The sequence below is a fragment of the Austrofundulus limnaeus genome, unplaced genomic scaffold (genome assembly GCF_001266775.1).
Source record: "Austrofundulus limnaeus strain Quisiro unplaced genomic scaffold, Austrofundulus_limnaeus-1.0 Scaffold20, whole genome shotgun sequence".
NCBI lineage: Eukaryota > Metazoa > Chordata > Actinopteri > Cyprinodontiformes > Rivulidae > Austrofundulus > Austrofundulus limnaeus.
In genome coordinates, this window is record NW_013952422.1 from 2649475 (window position 1) to 2663405 (window position 13931).

General features: G+C 36.8%; 2 protein-coding genes across 2 annotated transcripts in view; both read left to right on the forward strand.

The window, feature by feature from the left end:
- The window catches only part of rabgap1 (RAB GTPase activating protein 1), a gene marked incomplete in the record, with an annotated part of 67046 nt that overhangs the window by 32523 nt on the left and 20592 nt on the right, over positions 1 to 13931 (forward strand). Inside the window, 1 exon segment of the mRNA XM_014003863.1 lies at positions 12980 to 13093. Coding sequence (XP_013859317.1) covers positions 12980 to 13093 — 114 coding nt within the window.
- On the forward strand, positions 2023 to 7610 carry LOC106514550 (probable G-protein coupled receptor 21). The gene has a single exon (XM_014003864.1). It carries the CDS (start codon positions 2880 to 2882, stop codon positions 4110 to 4112), a length of 1233 nt encoding a protein of 410 aa, XP_013859318.1. The 5' UTR covers positions 2023 to 2879; the 3' UTR covers positions 4113 to 7610.

Sequence of the window (13931 nt, forward strand, 5' to 3'; positions counted from 1 at the left end):
CTCATTAGCAATGAGCTGCCTCCCCTGCAATTTATTTGAAGTTAGTTACAATTACATACGCAGCGGTAAACCTATTGTAGTAATATAGATTAAGTTCTTGCATGATGTTAACTTTATACTCAAYGTTGAAGGAAAGTTATTAGTGATTTCTCCTCATCATGGCTTTCCGTCTTTAGTTTTCTCCCTCTCCTTGAAATCAAATGTGCTGCACTGAAAGTCTTATTGTTGCTACAATTTGTGTCATTTTAGGGACCAGTCCTTTGGAGCTTGTTAAAGAAACAAATTTTCAGAGAGGTAACAATGTTGAGATTTGCTCAGCTTGGCAAGCCAGGGGCTTTACATCATGCTTGTTTTTATTGGTCTTTTATTTTGCAGCTTCTTTTTCCTGCAGTTTTCTTTTTTTAATTTTTGAACTCCTTTCTTTCCTCTCTTCTCCGTGTYGATGAGCTTTTTCTCTCGACTTTCATTTTCTCATTTCTTCCCCCCATTTCTCTCCTCCTTCCAGCCTTTTAGCCCCGCTGTCATCTATTTTTAGTTCCTCGTGTAGCTGGCAGAGGAGGTGCGTGAAAGCATGGGTGAGTGTCTGTTGTGGGGGTGTGTGTGTGTGTGTGTGTGTGTGTGGGCATGTTTGGGTCTCCATCACGTTACAGTGAATTTCCCTGCATGAGGCAAACTGCAGTCTTCAGAAAGCCATCAGGGAAAGGATGCAGAGACTGTGCTGTGCTAAATCTGATRGTAATTACTACCAACCAAAGTTGCTAATTTTGGATAATGAGTAATTCAATTTAATCTCCCCATCATCTGTGCTAGAAATAACTGTCAGTAATTATTTTGGCAGATATTCATTAGATCAGTCACAGAGGTACTGATATGCCTGTGTAATAAAGTTGCTTTTGATTTTGCTGAGAGTGAAATAAAAAAAAAACATTTTTGCCCCTGTGGTGTGGTTTATTGGGTCAAAGTGAGTCTCAAGTAAAGTGGAGATGCAGCATTTCATACAACATTGCTATCCATAATGCACAGTGTTTGTGGTTTAACACTGAATTATAGATTTATGTTTTAGCAAACATTTTTTTAATGAAGTAAAATCATCATACAGCTGTAGCGTTTGCTGTATGTGAGSGTGTATGTTCAACACATAGCATTTATATGATGCTTGTTGCTGTAACATTACCACTGCTTTGTTCCTACTTCAGTTTAAAGAGTCAGGAGAAAATATTTTTTTTCCTGGTTTTTGCCCATAACAATTCCACATGATTCTGCACTTAACACCACGAGTTTTTAACAGGATGCCTTGAGCATTCTGCTTTAAAGTAGGAACATCTGTGTTGAACCAAGTCATTCAGTTTTTTAAGATAAAATGAATTTTATTGGTGCTTTTGAGAKGAGAAAATAAAATAAAATTTCAAGGGTTATTTCTAAATCTAAATGGCTCACATTAAGACATTTCTTCAGCTTGTTTCCCCTTCATTTTCTTGGACTGTATACTTTAGATGAGCTGCACGCTTATTGTTTTTTTACTTAACCAGTTGTTAAAACCCATCTTAAAAAAWWACATCTTACTTTGATGGTTTCAGTTTAATCTGTTCCTGCAAAATCATTTATTTATTTAGAGTATAGTATCAAAATTATACAAAAGAGCAAAGAAATTTGAGTTTTGATTTTGCAAACTCATAACAATAAYTTCATTTTCTTACATTAGGTTAACTGTATTTTATCATTTTATTTTATTTTTTAGTTATAGTTTACTTGAAATATAAACAAATAGCACATATCTTGTATATCCCAGTCTAATCTCGAAGTTTCTACAGTGTAATTGGTTTACAATCATAAAAGTTCTTCATGTGGTCATGATGACATGCAAACAAAGATTGTAAAGATTTGTCTATGTCCTCAATTCCTAAACATAGGTTTTCCCAGCTCTAGGTTGCAGTTGTTAATTTTAGTTGTGTGAAGCAGTTTGTTTAAATTACAGGATGATTATCAGTTAAAAAAGTAAGGAGGTGTGGAAGGGAGGGGGTAGAAAGCAGCCTCGTGTCTCTGCAGGTGATTCATTGGTTGGAAACACAGACAKTGGGAGGAGCCTCAGCGCTGCTGTTTCTGCCGAGAGAGGCAGAGGGAGTGAGGAACAGACAGCAGAGCAGAATAAATGAACACAGAGGGGTTCTCCCGACATCAACAGAAGTAACCGCTGAGGAGATTTTATTTTACTTTTTCAATTGGACCAGCTTTTTGAATTCAGCTATCTGACGCACAGCCTTTGTCATCTCAGCGTAGAGTTTTCTGCTGTGGTTTCCCTGCGACAGACCAGAATGAAACTGACACAAGTCTAAGTGCAGATGGAGAAGTGATCTGAAYGGAGGATGAAGCCTGAAAGCAGAGGAGAAATGATGCCTAATCATGCCCACAGTATGTGCACGCAGCTCATTAAACAATGAGCCGGTGACTGAGTGGACTACCGATTTATAAACATTTCCAATCTGGAAATTCTGCATCTGCAGCAGATGTTGAGGACATATCACACTTCGATGGAGGCCTTTCAAGTTTAAGCTGGACCTGAATTCCTTGAAATTTGCTTGTTTTTGGCCTGTACCTGGGAACTGAAGAGTTTAACAAAAGAAAACCATTAACTTTTCTCCTTATTGGTTTTGACTGCACTGGTATTGCAATTGTGTCTGCATTGAGTTCAATCCCAGGGGACCTTCTAACCTTTATCAGCCCTTTTCATCTTTCCTGCCTTTCAAAATGCTCCATAAAGATGCTTGTTTGGACTGAAACCCCACTACTTTTAAAGGCAGCCAGCTATCRAACAAAATAGTGGGTTTTTGGATTTACCGTACCCTTAAAGGGCCCCCTCATATGCATTGCATCTCAAGAYCATGAATTCCTCCCTGGATCCGCTGAACCAGAGCTCCACTGACTCGTCCACCTCTTCTGCTCCTTTCTGCTTACTTGAGATAAGCTATTCCCAAATTATCACCACCTGCCTCCTGGAAGTATCACTCATACTTCTCCTGACTGTTCTTATTATTTGTGGTAACTTGGTGGTGATTTTTGTGTTTCACTGTGCCCCGTTGCTTAGTCAGCACACTACCAGTGCATTCATCCAGACTATGGCATATGCAGATCTGCTGGTGGGGGTCAGCTGCCTGTTCCCCTCGCTGTCGCTGCTCCATCAACTCCAGGATCTGGATCATAAACTCACCTGCCAGGTGTTTGGCTATATGGTGTCTGTTTTAAAGTCCGTTTCAATGGTGTCTCTCGCTTGTGTGAGCGTAGACCGCTACATCGCCATCACCCGGCCCTTGACTTATTCGTCGCTGGTAACGCCTTGTCGAGTGCGCTGCTGCATCGTTCTGATCTGGTTCTACTCTGCGTTGGTGTTCCTCCCGTCTTTTTTCGGATGGGGCAAGCCTGGCTACCACGGCGATGTGGTGGAGTGGTGCGCAGTGAAGTGGAGGACTAGTCCGTCGTTCACGTCTTTTATTGTCGCGCTGCTCTACGCCCCGGCCGCTCTCACCRTCTGCTTCACCTACGCCAACATCTTCAAGATTTGCCGACAGCACACCCGCGAGATCAGCGAGCGCCGTGCACGTTATCGACCCCAGCAGCAGCAGGGCCCGGGAGTGACAGCAGGATCTGCAGTCAAGGACACCGGCAGAGTGGAGCAAGGACAGTGTCCCCACACATCCAACACGCACAAGCCTCAGCACCACCAATTTCATTATCAGCCGTCCACGCCGACCTACCCAGACAAGCGATACGCTATGGTTTTGTTCCGCATCACTAGTGTGTTCTACATCCTGTGGTTGCCCTACATCCTGTACTTTCTGCTGGAGAGCGGAGGGATATACCACCACCGAGCAGCCTCGTTTTTCACAACGTGGCTGGCCATCAGCAACAGCTTTTGTAACTGTCTCATCTACAGCCTCTCCAACTCTGCTTTCAGGAAGGGCCTGAAACGCCTCTGCTCCTTCTGCGTGCAGCGCAGCGGCGGAGGCTTTGGAGTTCAGAAAAAGCCTTTTGTTGGGTCCGTTGAAAAGAGTTGTGCCAGGCAAGGGTATGGCTATGGCCACAGGGAGGTGGGAGTGGGTTCAACGTGTCATGTGTAGTTCAGATGCAGAAATACTGTTGTGGCAACGTTGAGCTTAGGGCAGAAATGTCTGAAGGACTGCTTTAACTCCAGTGAGAYCTTCTAAGAAATGGGTGAAGGCATTGTTCTGACACTGCTGTTTCTGTTGCAAATGACTCTCTGTACACAGCTGGAAAAGACATGGATCAGAGTCGAGACCAAAGCAGTGAAGATGAAAATGGCTTATTAGTGCTTCATAGTTCTTTAATGATCATAGACACATGGTGTATTATGTATGAGKCTAACAGATGAAGTGCTTTAGTATGAATAAGAGAAGAGTCTCTTTGTTGGAGTAAAGTGTTTAATTGAGGTTGAACAAAATTTTAATTTACTGGCGTTCTTTTTTGGGAACTGAATACTTAACTTATTTTGCCAAAACAACAAAATGATACAAGAAAAGTTATTTGTGCYGTATGTGGAACAATGTGACCTTCATTGATGGGACACTCCGTGTTGAGTGCAACAAAAAAAAAATCTGTCTTATCAGAACAAGTGGCTGCTGTAATTGACTAAGATTGTACTGAGGTGAACATGTTGTGATCTTACCTTGACGGAACTGAATAGTTTCTGTTTCTGGTTAGATTGACTAACTGAGCGGACAGATGTTTAAATCCAGAACACAATGAATGGATTTATTTTCATTTGTTTGTATTTAGATATTACTTAATGATATTTTAAAAATGATAAATGCTGTAAATGTTTTTAACCAAATTGTGGGTTTGCACGCTGCACCTATTTGTAATATGACCCCTATTTGGTGTACGACTGTTAGACTGACAAAATGTAGCTTAATGTTTTTTTTTTGTTAGTTTGTTTAGCAATATTTTAAATTTTTTCTACTTTCATTGCAATTTTATTTTTCGATTATGTAGCATAAATTCAACTCTCGAGTCTTGTCAAGAAATGACAAAATATATTTCAAACAAGATTGTTGGTACATCCATTGATTTCTTTTACTTAAATGTAAAGATGTTCGTTTAGATAACTCTTTTTGAGTCTTGGTGGGATTAGATGAAGAATAGCCTAAGCAAAAAATAAATAAATAAATAAAAAGAAGAAGATTTGTGATGTTAAAATGAACATTTATAAAGTGTTTTAAACATGTTTAAAGAAACAATAGAATCAAAACACTCCTGTGGTAAACTAACATGTGTAACATCATGAAGAGGCAACTTGTTCACTAACTTTGTGTGATGTGTTGTGTTTGTAGCATGTGTGTGTGCGTGTTTACAGGGTTTGTATTGTTATTTATTGCAAAAAACACTTAGCTCAAATTAATCTAAAATAGCAGTCTAACATTAAAAATTGTAAAAGTATAATTAATGGTAAATTAGGTGCAGATTTTTTATAACTTTTCAACTTTTGTTTACAGTAATGTGCCAAAGAAAGTTCATAATCTTGAATTAAAACAAAAATTCTTTCAGTTTTTCCTGTAGGTGTGTTTGATGAACTTGAGTAGTTTTTACACAGAAGTTGTGTAAAGGGTCAATTGCACTGTTTAGGATTAGTGAAGCCTTATGTGCATGAATATAACTGYTTCTTTCAGTATTTTGTAATTTATAGTTGCCTTGGTTTAAAAAAAAAAATCAAACTGAAAATTTTCCTACTTGTTTTTTCTTAAACAACAARCGAGGGCTCAGTTAGTCGGCACATGACTGTTTTTAAAAAGCGCAGACTGAAAACTGAATTCAAWGACATAAAAGACCAACCAGCAAAAGGTTACTTGGAAACCTCTTTTAACTACTGTTTTTTCTGAGAAGGAATAAAAACTAACTTTTTTCTTTAAAAGATCAAACATTAGAATGATGAATCCTCACTTTAGTAAAAATTAAACCAACCAGAAKTACAAGTATATTTATGGTATTTATTTGTTTTTATATGCATAGAGGGTACAATGTTGCAATTAAGCCCAGATTTACCCAGCTGTCTGACTGTTCACTGTGCTCTGCTCTGTTTTTGTGAGTGTACTGTTTAATATGACTACAATAACATTTGATAAAGGTTTTTTAGCTGTCATTTGTAAACCTTTGCCAAATATTGTAATCTTTTTTTATCGAAACCATCTTCTTTTCTCCTATCAGAATAATAATCACACAAAGATTACGAGAGTACACGACATTTCTTTTCTTTCTTTTTTCTCCTTCATTTCTTTTTGTTCTCTTGTGAAGTCATAAATGTTGTGCTGTCTAGGCATCTCTAGCAGCGCACTTTTCAACAGACATGGCCGAGTTTTTTTCTCCTTTTACATGATTACGTGATTCCGCTGTTTATGYCGTTTTAGTTTGGAGAAACAGTTGGTGTTAAATTTAAGTTTAAGACCAAAAACCTTTTCATTACCGTGGTAAATAATTGTACAGCAACAGTGTAAGATGTAAAACAAAGTGTTATAAACAAAGATGCCAAAAAAAGCTGATTCTTTCTTCTTGGGAAGAAACAATCAGCTTGGATTTTCTGAAGGAAATGACTGGAGGCTGTGAGGAAATTCAGTGCCACGTTGATTAGAACGGATCTTGGGAAGAGGAAATATAGATTTTCAAGTTGATTTAGAAAAGTATCTTTAGCTGAAATGCAGCCATTTCATTGTTGAAATAAAATTGTTTGTGGTGAGAAAATTGAGAATGGAGGTCAAGCACAGCAGTGAAAGGATAGTAATTTATAAGATCAAAAAGCCACTTCTGTATAAAAAGCTCAAAATAATGTAAAGTAAATAAAAAACCCAAGTTTTTTTTACTTCAATAAGTACTACTTTGATTGTGTTTTCACTTAATGTTTCTTTTTAATACAAAGCTCGAGATGATTGCAAGCTATGCAGAAAATTTGTTTATGTTGTTGCCTTTTTGGTTTATTCCCTTTTCATTGTTTTAATCCAAGCCAATAGCTTTAAGTGCATCATCAGTGTTTGGACCAGAAATCAACTTAAAAAAAACATTTACATTATGGACTGCATAAGACTGAAAGTGTAGTTYCCTAGCTTAGTTTTTATCTTTATTTTTTTGTATTTAATATTAATTTTTTATCTTTTTATTTGAGCAACAATTAATTCTCTCGCATCACACAAGATAACACTGCCCATTTTAACTAAACCCTGGTTTGAAAACGTTCCAAGCAAAAAAAGAATAGTCTCTGCATTTAGTTTTTTTTTTTTTACAATAAATGCAGAGAATTTACTTAGTAAGCCATGAGGCCTTGTAAGTTCGAGACTTTAGAAATTAAAGCCATCATCATGTTGATCCCAACCAAACACGTCATGGTTTATGAGAAGAGTGTGTTTGACTTTATGATGAACTGCTTTTAAAAGACTGTGAATGTCAATCTGAAACAGTCAAATATGTTTAATTGTGCTGTTTATGAAAGAAAGCGAGACGTGGTGCTTTGTAAATGATAACGGTTTCGTAAAACTGCTTGTGGTGTATCTGTGCTGAACAAATAAATGTGATCATATCTCAGTGTGTGAAAATGATCTTGAATAAAATCCCTTATTAAGCCATGGAAATTTGGATACTTCGTGTTTGTGTGCATTAATGGGTGCCATAGAAAGAAAACACAAAACGAATATCTAGTTTTTTATCTTTAGATTAAAGTAAATATTTGCACGTTAGCCTTTCGTAGAAAGATTAAAATGCCAGAGGAAGTTGTTAGGAATATTTGCTCGGTTTTTGTGTTATCAAATCAAAACTTCCTTTTACATTTCTGTTTTAATCACACTCATATTTTGTTAGCTGTGCTAAAATGGTACAAAAAATAGGGCAAATATTAGGTTTTAATGAATATGAGCAAAACAGTGTGAGTGGTAACTTTAGTCTAATTATTTTGAAGCAAAGATAAGGACGTAAAATAACTTAAATAAATAAATAGTTTATGTTTACAGTTACTGTCATTTCATATTTTTTAAATTTAAATTTCATTGTGTCAGAAGATCAAAATGTAACATCTAGGTTTGAGCTACAGAGTAAGGCTTGTTGTGAGTCTGATAAATATGGCATTTTGATGTTTCAGCTGTTTTTTTTTTTGTTGTTGCACAGATGGAATAATCAGCTTTGTGTTGAGTCAGAGGAAATCAGGGGCAAACAATAGTGGTGCTGCTCAGCATTCCCACAGAACCAGAAACCCTTTTCTGCTTTTTTCCTCCTTTTTTGTCTTTTAATAAACAAGTTTAAAAACTACAGCTTTTTCATTTATAGCATACTTTCTCCTTATAGCCTACTTAAGAGGTTCTAATTTTATCAGAACATGTTTTGTCCTGAGAGTTTTGGCTTCTCATCTTATTTTTCTTTGTCACTGATGGCAACCGATGCTGTGATGAAACAATCCTTTAACAGAAAGAGAGATGCACTTTTGTATCTGTAGCTTTTTGCTGTCAAATGTCACTTTTATCTTTTCATGGTTGTCTTGTGGTTATTTGAGAAGGGCAGCGGTTCATCAGTAAAACAAAACAACTTTTTGAAGCACCTTCGGATTAAAATTTCTTTGTTTATCACAAGCTCAGGCTTCAGCACCAGTGTAATGAGAGTATGAATATGTTTGCTTTTTCCTCTCACGCGACACTCATTACAAATCGTTCCTTTACCGAACAGACAGATGGACAAAGTGGAAAGTAATTGACCATTATGTTGGAGGTCTTTGTTCATTCTCTCACCACTTCRGATAAGTATGGCTAAGTGGTGCTTGTATAAACATGGATTGCTATCTTATACTCCGAAGCCAAGTGTAATTTACCCGTCACAGTAAAACAAGTATCTATGCTTGTGCCTTGAAAGACRTCTTTTGTGTAGTATTCTCTATGAATGATCAGATTTTCTGAATTAAACAAGAACTGAAACTTAAATCTGAGTTTATTTATTGCTACTTTTGTTGTTTTATGGTGCCTAACTCAGTGTTGTTTATGTGTAGTATTACACATAAAATGCTTATTGGGCTGCAGAATACATCACAAATCATTGCGATAACAGCCTGTGCAATAGGCATATTGCAAAAAAAAAAAAAAACCTAAACTGCGATAAATGTTCGGCTCAAATATTTGCATGTATTTGTTTTTGTCAGCATTAGTYTGATAATCAAATTGGACCCGAGACACCACATCAAATCATCACCACTTGGTGAGTGAAGGATATTGGAAAACTGCAAAGAGAGAATTTGCAGCTGGATTTAGGTTTGTTACCTTTTATTAAAAATCATTTACCGGTAACTTATTTTCAGATGGTTTTTTTGCGTTTTTAAAAATGTTTGCCAGTAAGGGGTTTCTTTCAGTATTTAGAGCATCAGAGAATGTTTATGGGGYGATGTTTTAAATTCAATAATAAACTGTTTGTTTGTTGCTTATTGTTTGTTGTTTCACTTCTAAAGAGCTCGACACACGGGGGGCGACGTCGCTCGCTCTCCATTCATTTCCTATGGAGCTTGTGCAATGAGGCAACAATCACTTGCCCTCCAGCCAAGCGACCGGCGAAAATTGTGCATGTGAAATTTTGCACTCCTACATATGGACGTGCACACGCGAGCTTGCAACGCGACATATGAAAGTTGAAAAATATTCAAATTTTGACCCTGTCGCTTGGTGTACAACCAATCACTGAGGGTTTCATTGACTGACCAATGAGCGTAGTATCAGACCATTATTGTTAGTCTGTGATCACCATTAGCTTTTTTTTCTTGCATTTCTTTTAATAATTCCATTATTTTTGGCTCATTCTCTTCCTTTGTGGAAGATGGAACAGAAACTACTGAACGAGGAAGGGATTGAGGGGTAACTTTATAGGTACTGCAACAAAATCCAAGAATGTATTATTGGTCATTAAGTTTTGAAGATAGATGGGGGAAATAATGAGTAACTAAAATTAGAGATTATTCTCTGCCTTGGTTTTTGTTTGTGTTTATTTTTGAAGATAAAGTTGCACATGCTGCTGTTGCTGTGATTTTCGAGCTTGACCTTGAACTTAGATTTACGATAAGCTTCAGTTCTGCAAATGTGTCTTTGGGCATTACAGGAAGTAAAAATAAATCAAAGGAGGCTTTTGAATCCCTGGTGTGTGGTAAACATTTCCTTCAGAATTTAATGGAGTTTTTGAACATTACAATAAATATTGTTTTAAACTTGAGGCCAGTTTATGGCGTCCGGAATCATCATGCCTAGGGCCTCACCCTTGCCTGCTGCCTGGCCTTTACAGCACCTTGATAAGCTCCTTGGAAATGGTGTGCCCACTGTTTCCTATTTTTTGTTCCGGCTTATCCTAACTGAGCCGCAGGAGCCAAAGCTCGACAGCTAGGCGCTCGCCGATAAGCCTCCCCCTCCAGGTCTGGCTCCAGGAGGGTGCATCAGTTTTCCTGTTCTGGATGAGGTTGCCTGTTTTATGTAGTCATCTTTCTTTAAGGTTTTTAGATTGCTCTTAGTCTGACCGCACCCCGGAGACCAGTTTGTCATTGGAGACTACCAGGGGCTAACACCCTAGACAACAGATGCCCCAGGATCATAGGGGTACTCAAACTCAAACATATGGTGGTAACAACAATTGGATGGATAGGTGATTTTGTTGTTTAGTTCCGAATGTTGCATGAATATGACCCAATATGCTCCTCAACACGCATTTCCTCCAAATGCTTCTGAGAATTTCTTGAAGTGCATATTTTATTTTTTGTCTTAGAGTAACAAACATTACTTATTTAAATGTTATTTCTGCAAAATACACTGGAAATCAATGCTGAAGTGAGCAGTAATTAATCTTTGCAAAGCAAGACCAGTCATTAGTGGAGTATTTACTGATCCCAACATGTGGTGTTTCCTGCATTTGGTGCTTTGTCATCGCAGGTGAGAGATATTGATAATAGGTTTCCCTGGACTTGTGTCGTTCCAGTCTGCAGTCAACATTACGTCTTTTGTTGAGAAATATGATGAGGGTAAATGATTTTAGTTTTGTGAAATAACTCAACCGAAAATAATTTGCCATGAAATATTAACAGTGTTTATTGGTTAGTTCTTTTTAAAGATTTTAATATTCAGGTCAAATTTACATTTTCCTTTTGAAGTTGCTAAATACTTGTGTTACTAAAGCTGGAATAAAAAAACAAAATTGTACAGTAGCTGGGGTTGCATCATCAGTGTTAGCCTTGATATTTAGTGAAGCGATAATGTTAAATGAAAAAAACTATTTCTAGCTCTTTTGCTTCAACTCACTTGAAAATGTAATGAGGTTAAGAACAAAATGTTTGGAGACATTTGTTGGAACTTAGAAAAACAAAACAGAGCTGAAGAGCAGATTGTGAAATTTGTACTTATAAAAATTGGAGACTCGACAGGAAGAGAACAAAAGAACTATTGAGGTCTTAAAACAATCAACAGCAGATAAACACTAACAGATAAACATCTGGAAATTATTTCTTTTAAGAAATTGAGCAAAACCTGTCCAATTGTTGTCTAATAGATCTTTGGGAATCACTGTAGAACTAACATACTCCATACTGTTACCTTTTGTATTTTTGACAAGTTTGTTTTAAAAGAAATTATTGAATTGTGTCATTTTATAAGGGTACTTCTAAAAGATCATGTTGTTTATGTTTAGATGCAATTCAGGTTTTGTTCCTTATGTTTATGAGCCTTTTTCATGCCTGAATTATTACTTAGTGAAACTTTGGTGGCTTAACAAACAGAAGCAGTAGAAAGCCAACATACAATTTGGAAAGACATTTGTAAAGACACCTTTAAAACATTACAAGAGAGTTCAGCTCCTTAAAAGCAGCACATAAAAGTTAAACTGATACAAATTTTTAGTTGTCATTAAAAAAAGTTACAAAAATGCTACAAGACTTGCACATTTTCACAGACTCACAATTCTGAACTCACATTTTTATATAAAAAACTTTGTTTTAGTAAGACTGTACATGGATTATGTTAAGACATGGTGGTTACAAATAAATGGGGTAAATATTCACTTTTTTAAATAAGAAGTATTTCATTGTTTCTTATACTGATGCAACTATTCTTAATATTTAGTCAATTCGACCATGGTTGCTGCTTTGGCACTACTGTGGCATTTACCTCTGTTGAAAACCATCCTAAGCAAAAAAGGCCATTTTGCTGAACCCACATTATAGTCCATGACAAACCCTTTAGGCCCTTGTTCCCCTTCCTCCAGTTACACCGTTCTGCACAAATAAAACCTCAGATTTTGATAAAAAGGAGACTGCATGTGTACAGCAAAACTGCCCTTAAAGTCAGTACAAGAAAACACGTAGAAAACCTTTTTTCTGTATAAAATGTTAACAACTGTGGTTGTTGAAGCTGAGAATAAAATCCAAACACCCTCTTATCAGCCTGGCGTTTCTCCAAAAGATTGTTCAGTCTCTGGATTGTTATTTTTTTTATCATTTTAATCACTTTGAAGAAGCTTATTGTATCATTTTCTCAGAAGATAATGCACATTTGACCATTTCTAGAAGATACGGCATCTGTTTTGTGTAAAATGACCTTTTCTCTGATTTATTTTTAATGGTTGGTTTACTGGTGATGTGAACTAGGAAATACTTTCGATGTTTTAAATGGCTTCAAATTCAAACTGTAATAAACAGAAGCAGTTTTTTACAGAGCTGCTGAGCTGTGGACGGTCTGTACATTAGAAGAACACTCTGTGCTTCCAGTTTTATTTCCTACCCCACATTGTAAATCTCAACCTCGTGTGGGGGTACGATATTCAATAAAACACCAAAAACTGCCTGCTGTTAGCGAAGGTTTTATTTCTTGGATACACAAAAGTAAAACTATTATGATCTAAAAATAAAATTATTATCTTGTTTTGGTCTCTTTTACCATTTCTCTGCCTTCCTTTTACTCAATGTAGCTTTCTTTTTTCCTCCCAGGAATCCCCCCAGGACAGTGCAATCACCAGAGAYATTAACAGGACGTTCCCAGCCCATGACTATTTCAAAGACACTGGAGGAGATGGGCAAGACTCACTGTACAAAATATGCAAGGTGGGAATCAAAACACAGGTGGTTTATTTCTCTGCGAAGTCAACGCAGCAAACTATGCAGAGTCATAACAATGACTTCACACAGCGCACAAAGCTGCAGCAACAGCTGCACGCTAAATGAGCTGTCAACTGTTTTGGATCATATCTGCAAAAACAAATCAGCAGCACACTTTCCTCTGCTTTGTTCTACACTGACTTTTGTTACACTTGCATTTAAAAACTGTTTTTTGAATCTTGTTACAAAACATCTGTTTCATTTACAGACTTCATACATATAAAACTAGTTTTTGGTATTTGCATAAAGTTAAAGACTAATATCAAAGCTGCTTCATCTCACATGTGAGATACAATAAAGACAATTTAGATAGACTTTTTTGCTGCTATAATCTGTATTCACAGTGTGTTGACCAATAAGATGTTGCACTTACAAAACTCATATACTCCAACATTTTTGATGTAAGCAGGTGAACCAAACTGTTAAAACTTTAAAGGAGACATGTYCTGTTTTTAAATCCTTGTTTTTCACATTTAGATCATTCAGTTGGGGTCTATATAAAGTGGAACTGTAATTATTTGGTCTGAATTCCTCCTCATTGTAACTCCACAAGCCCTTCTTTCACCCCTTTTCTGAGGCTTTTCTCAGATCAACTCATTTTGAGGCTGTCYCTTTAAATTCAAACGAGTTGCTTCACACCCCACTCCTTAATTTGCATTATATAAGGGTAGAAAACAAAAAAGCAGTACTTATTTTAATATAAAAAAATCTGAGAGAACTTGGCACTTCAGTGTTTAGGATATGAACTCTCTCTCTCTCTCTCTCTCTCTCTCTCTCTCTCTCT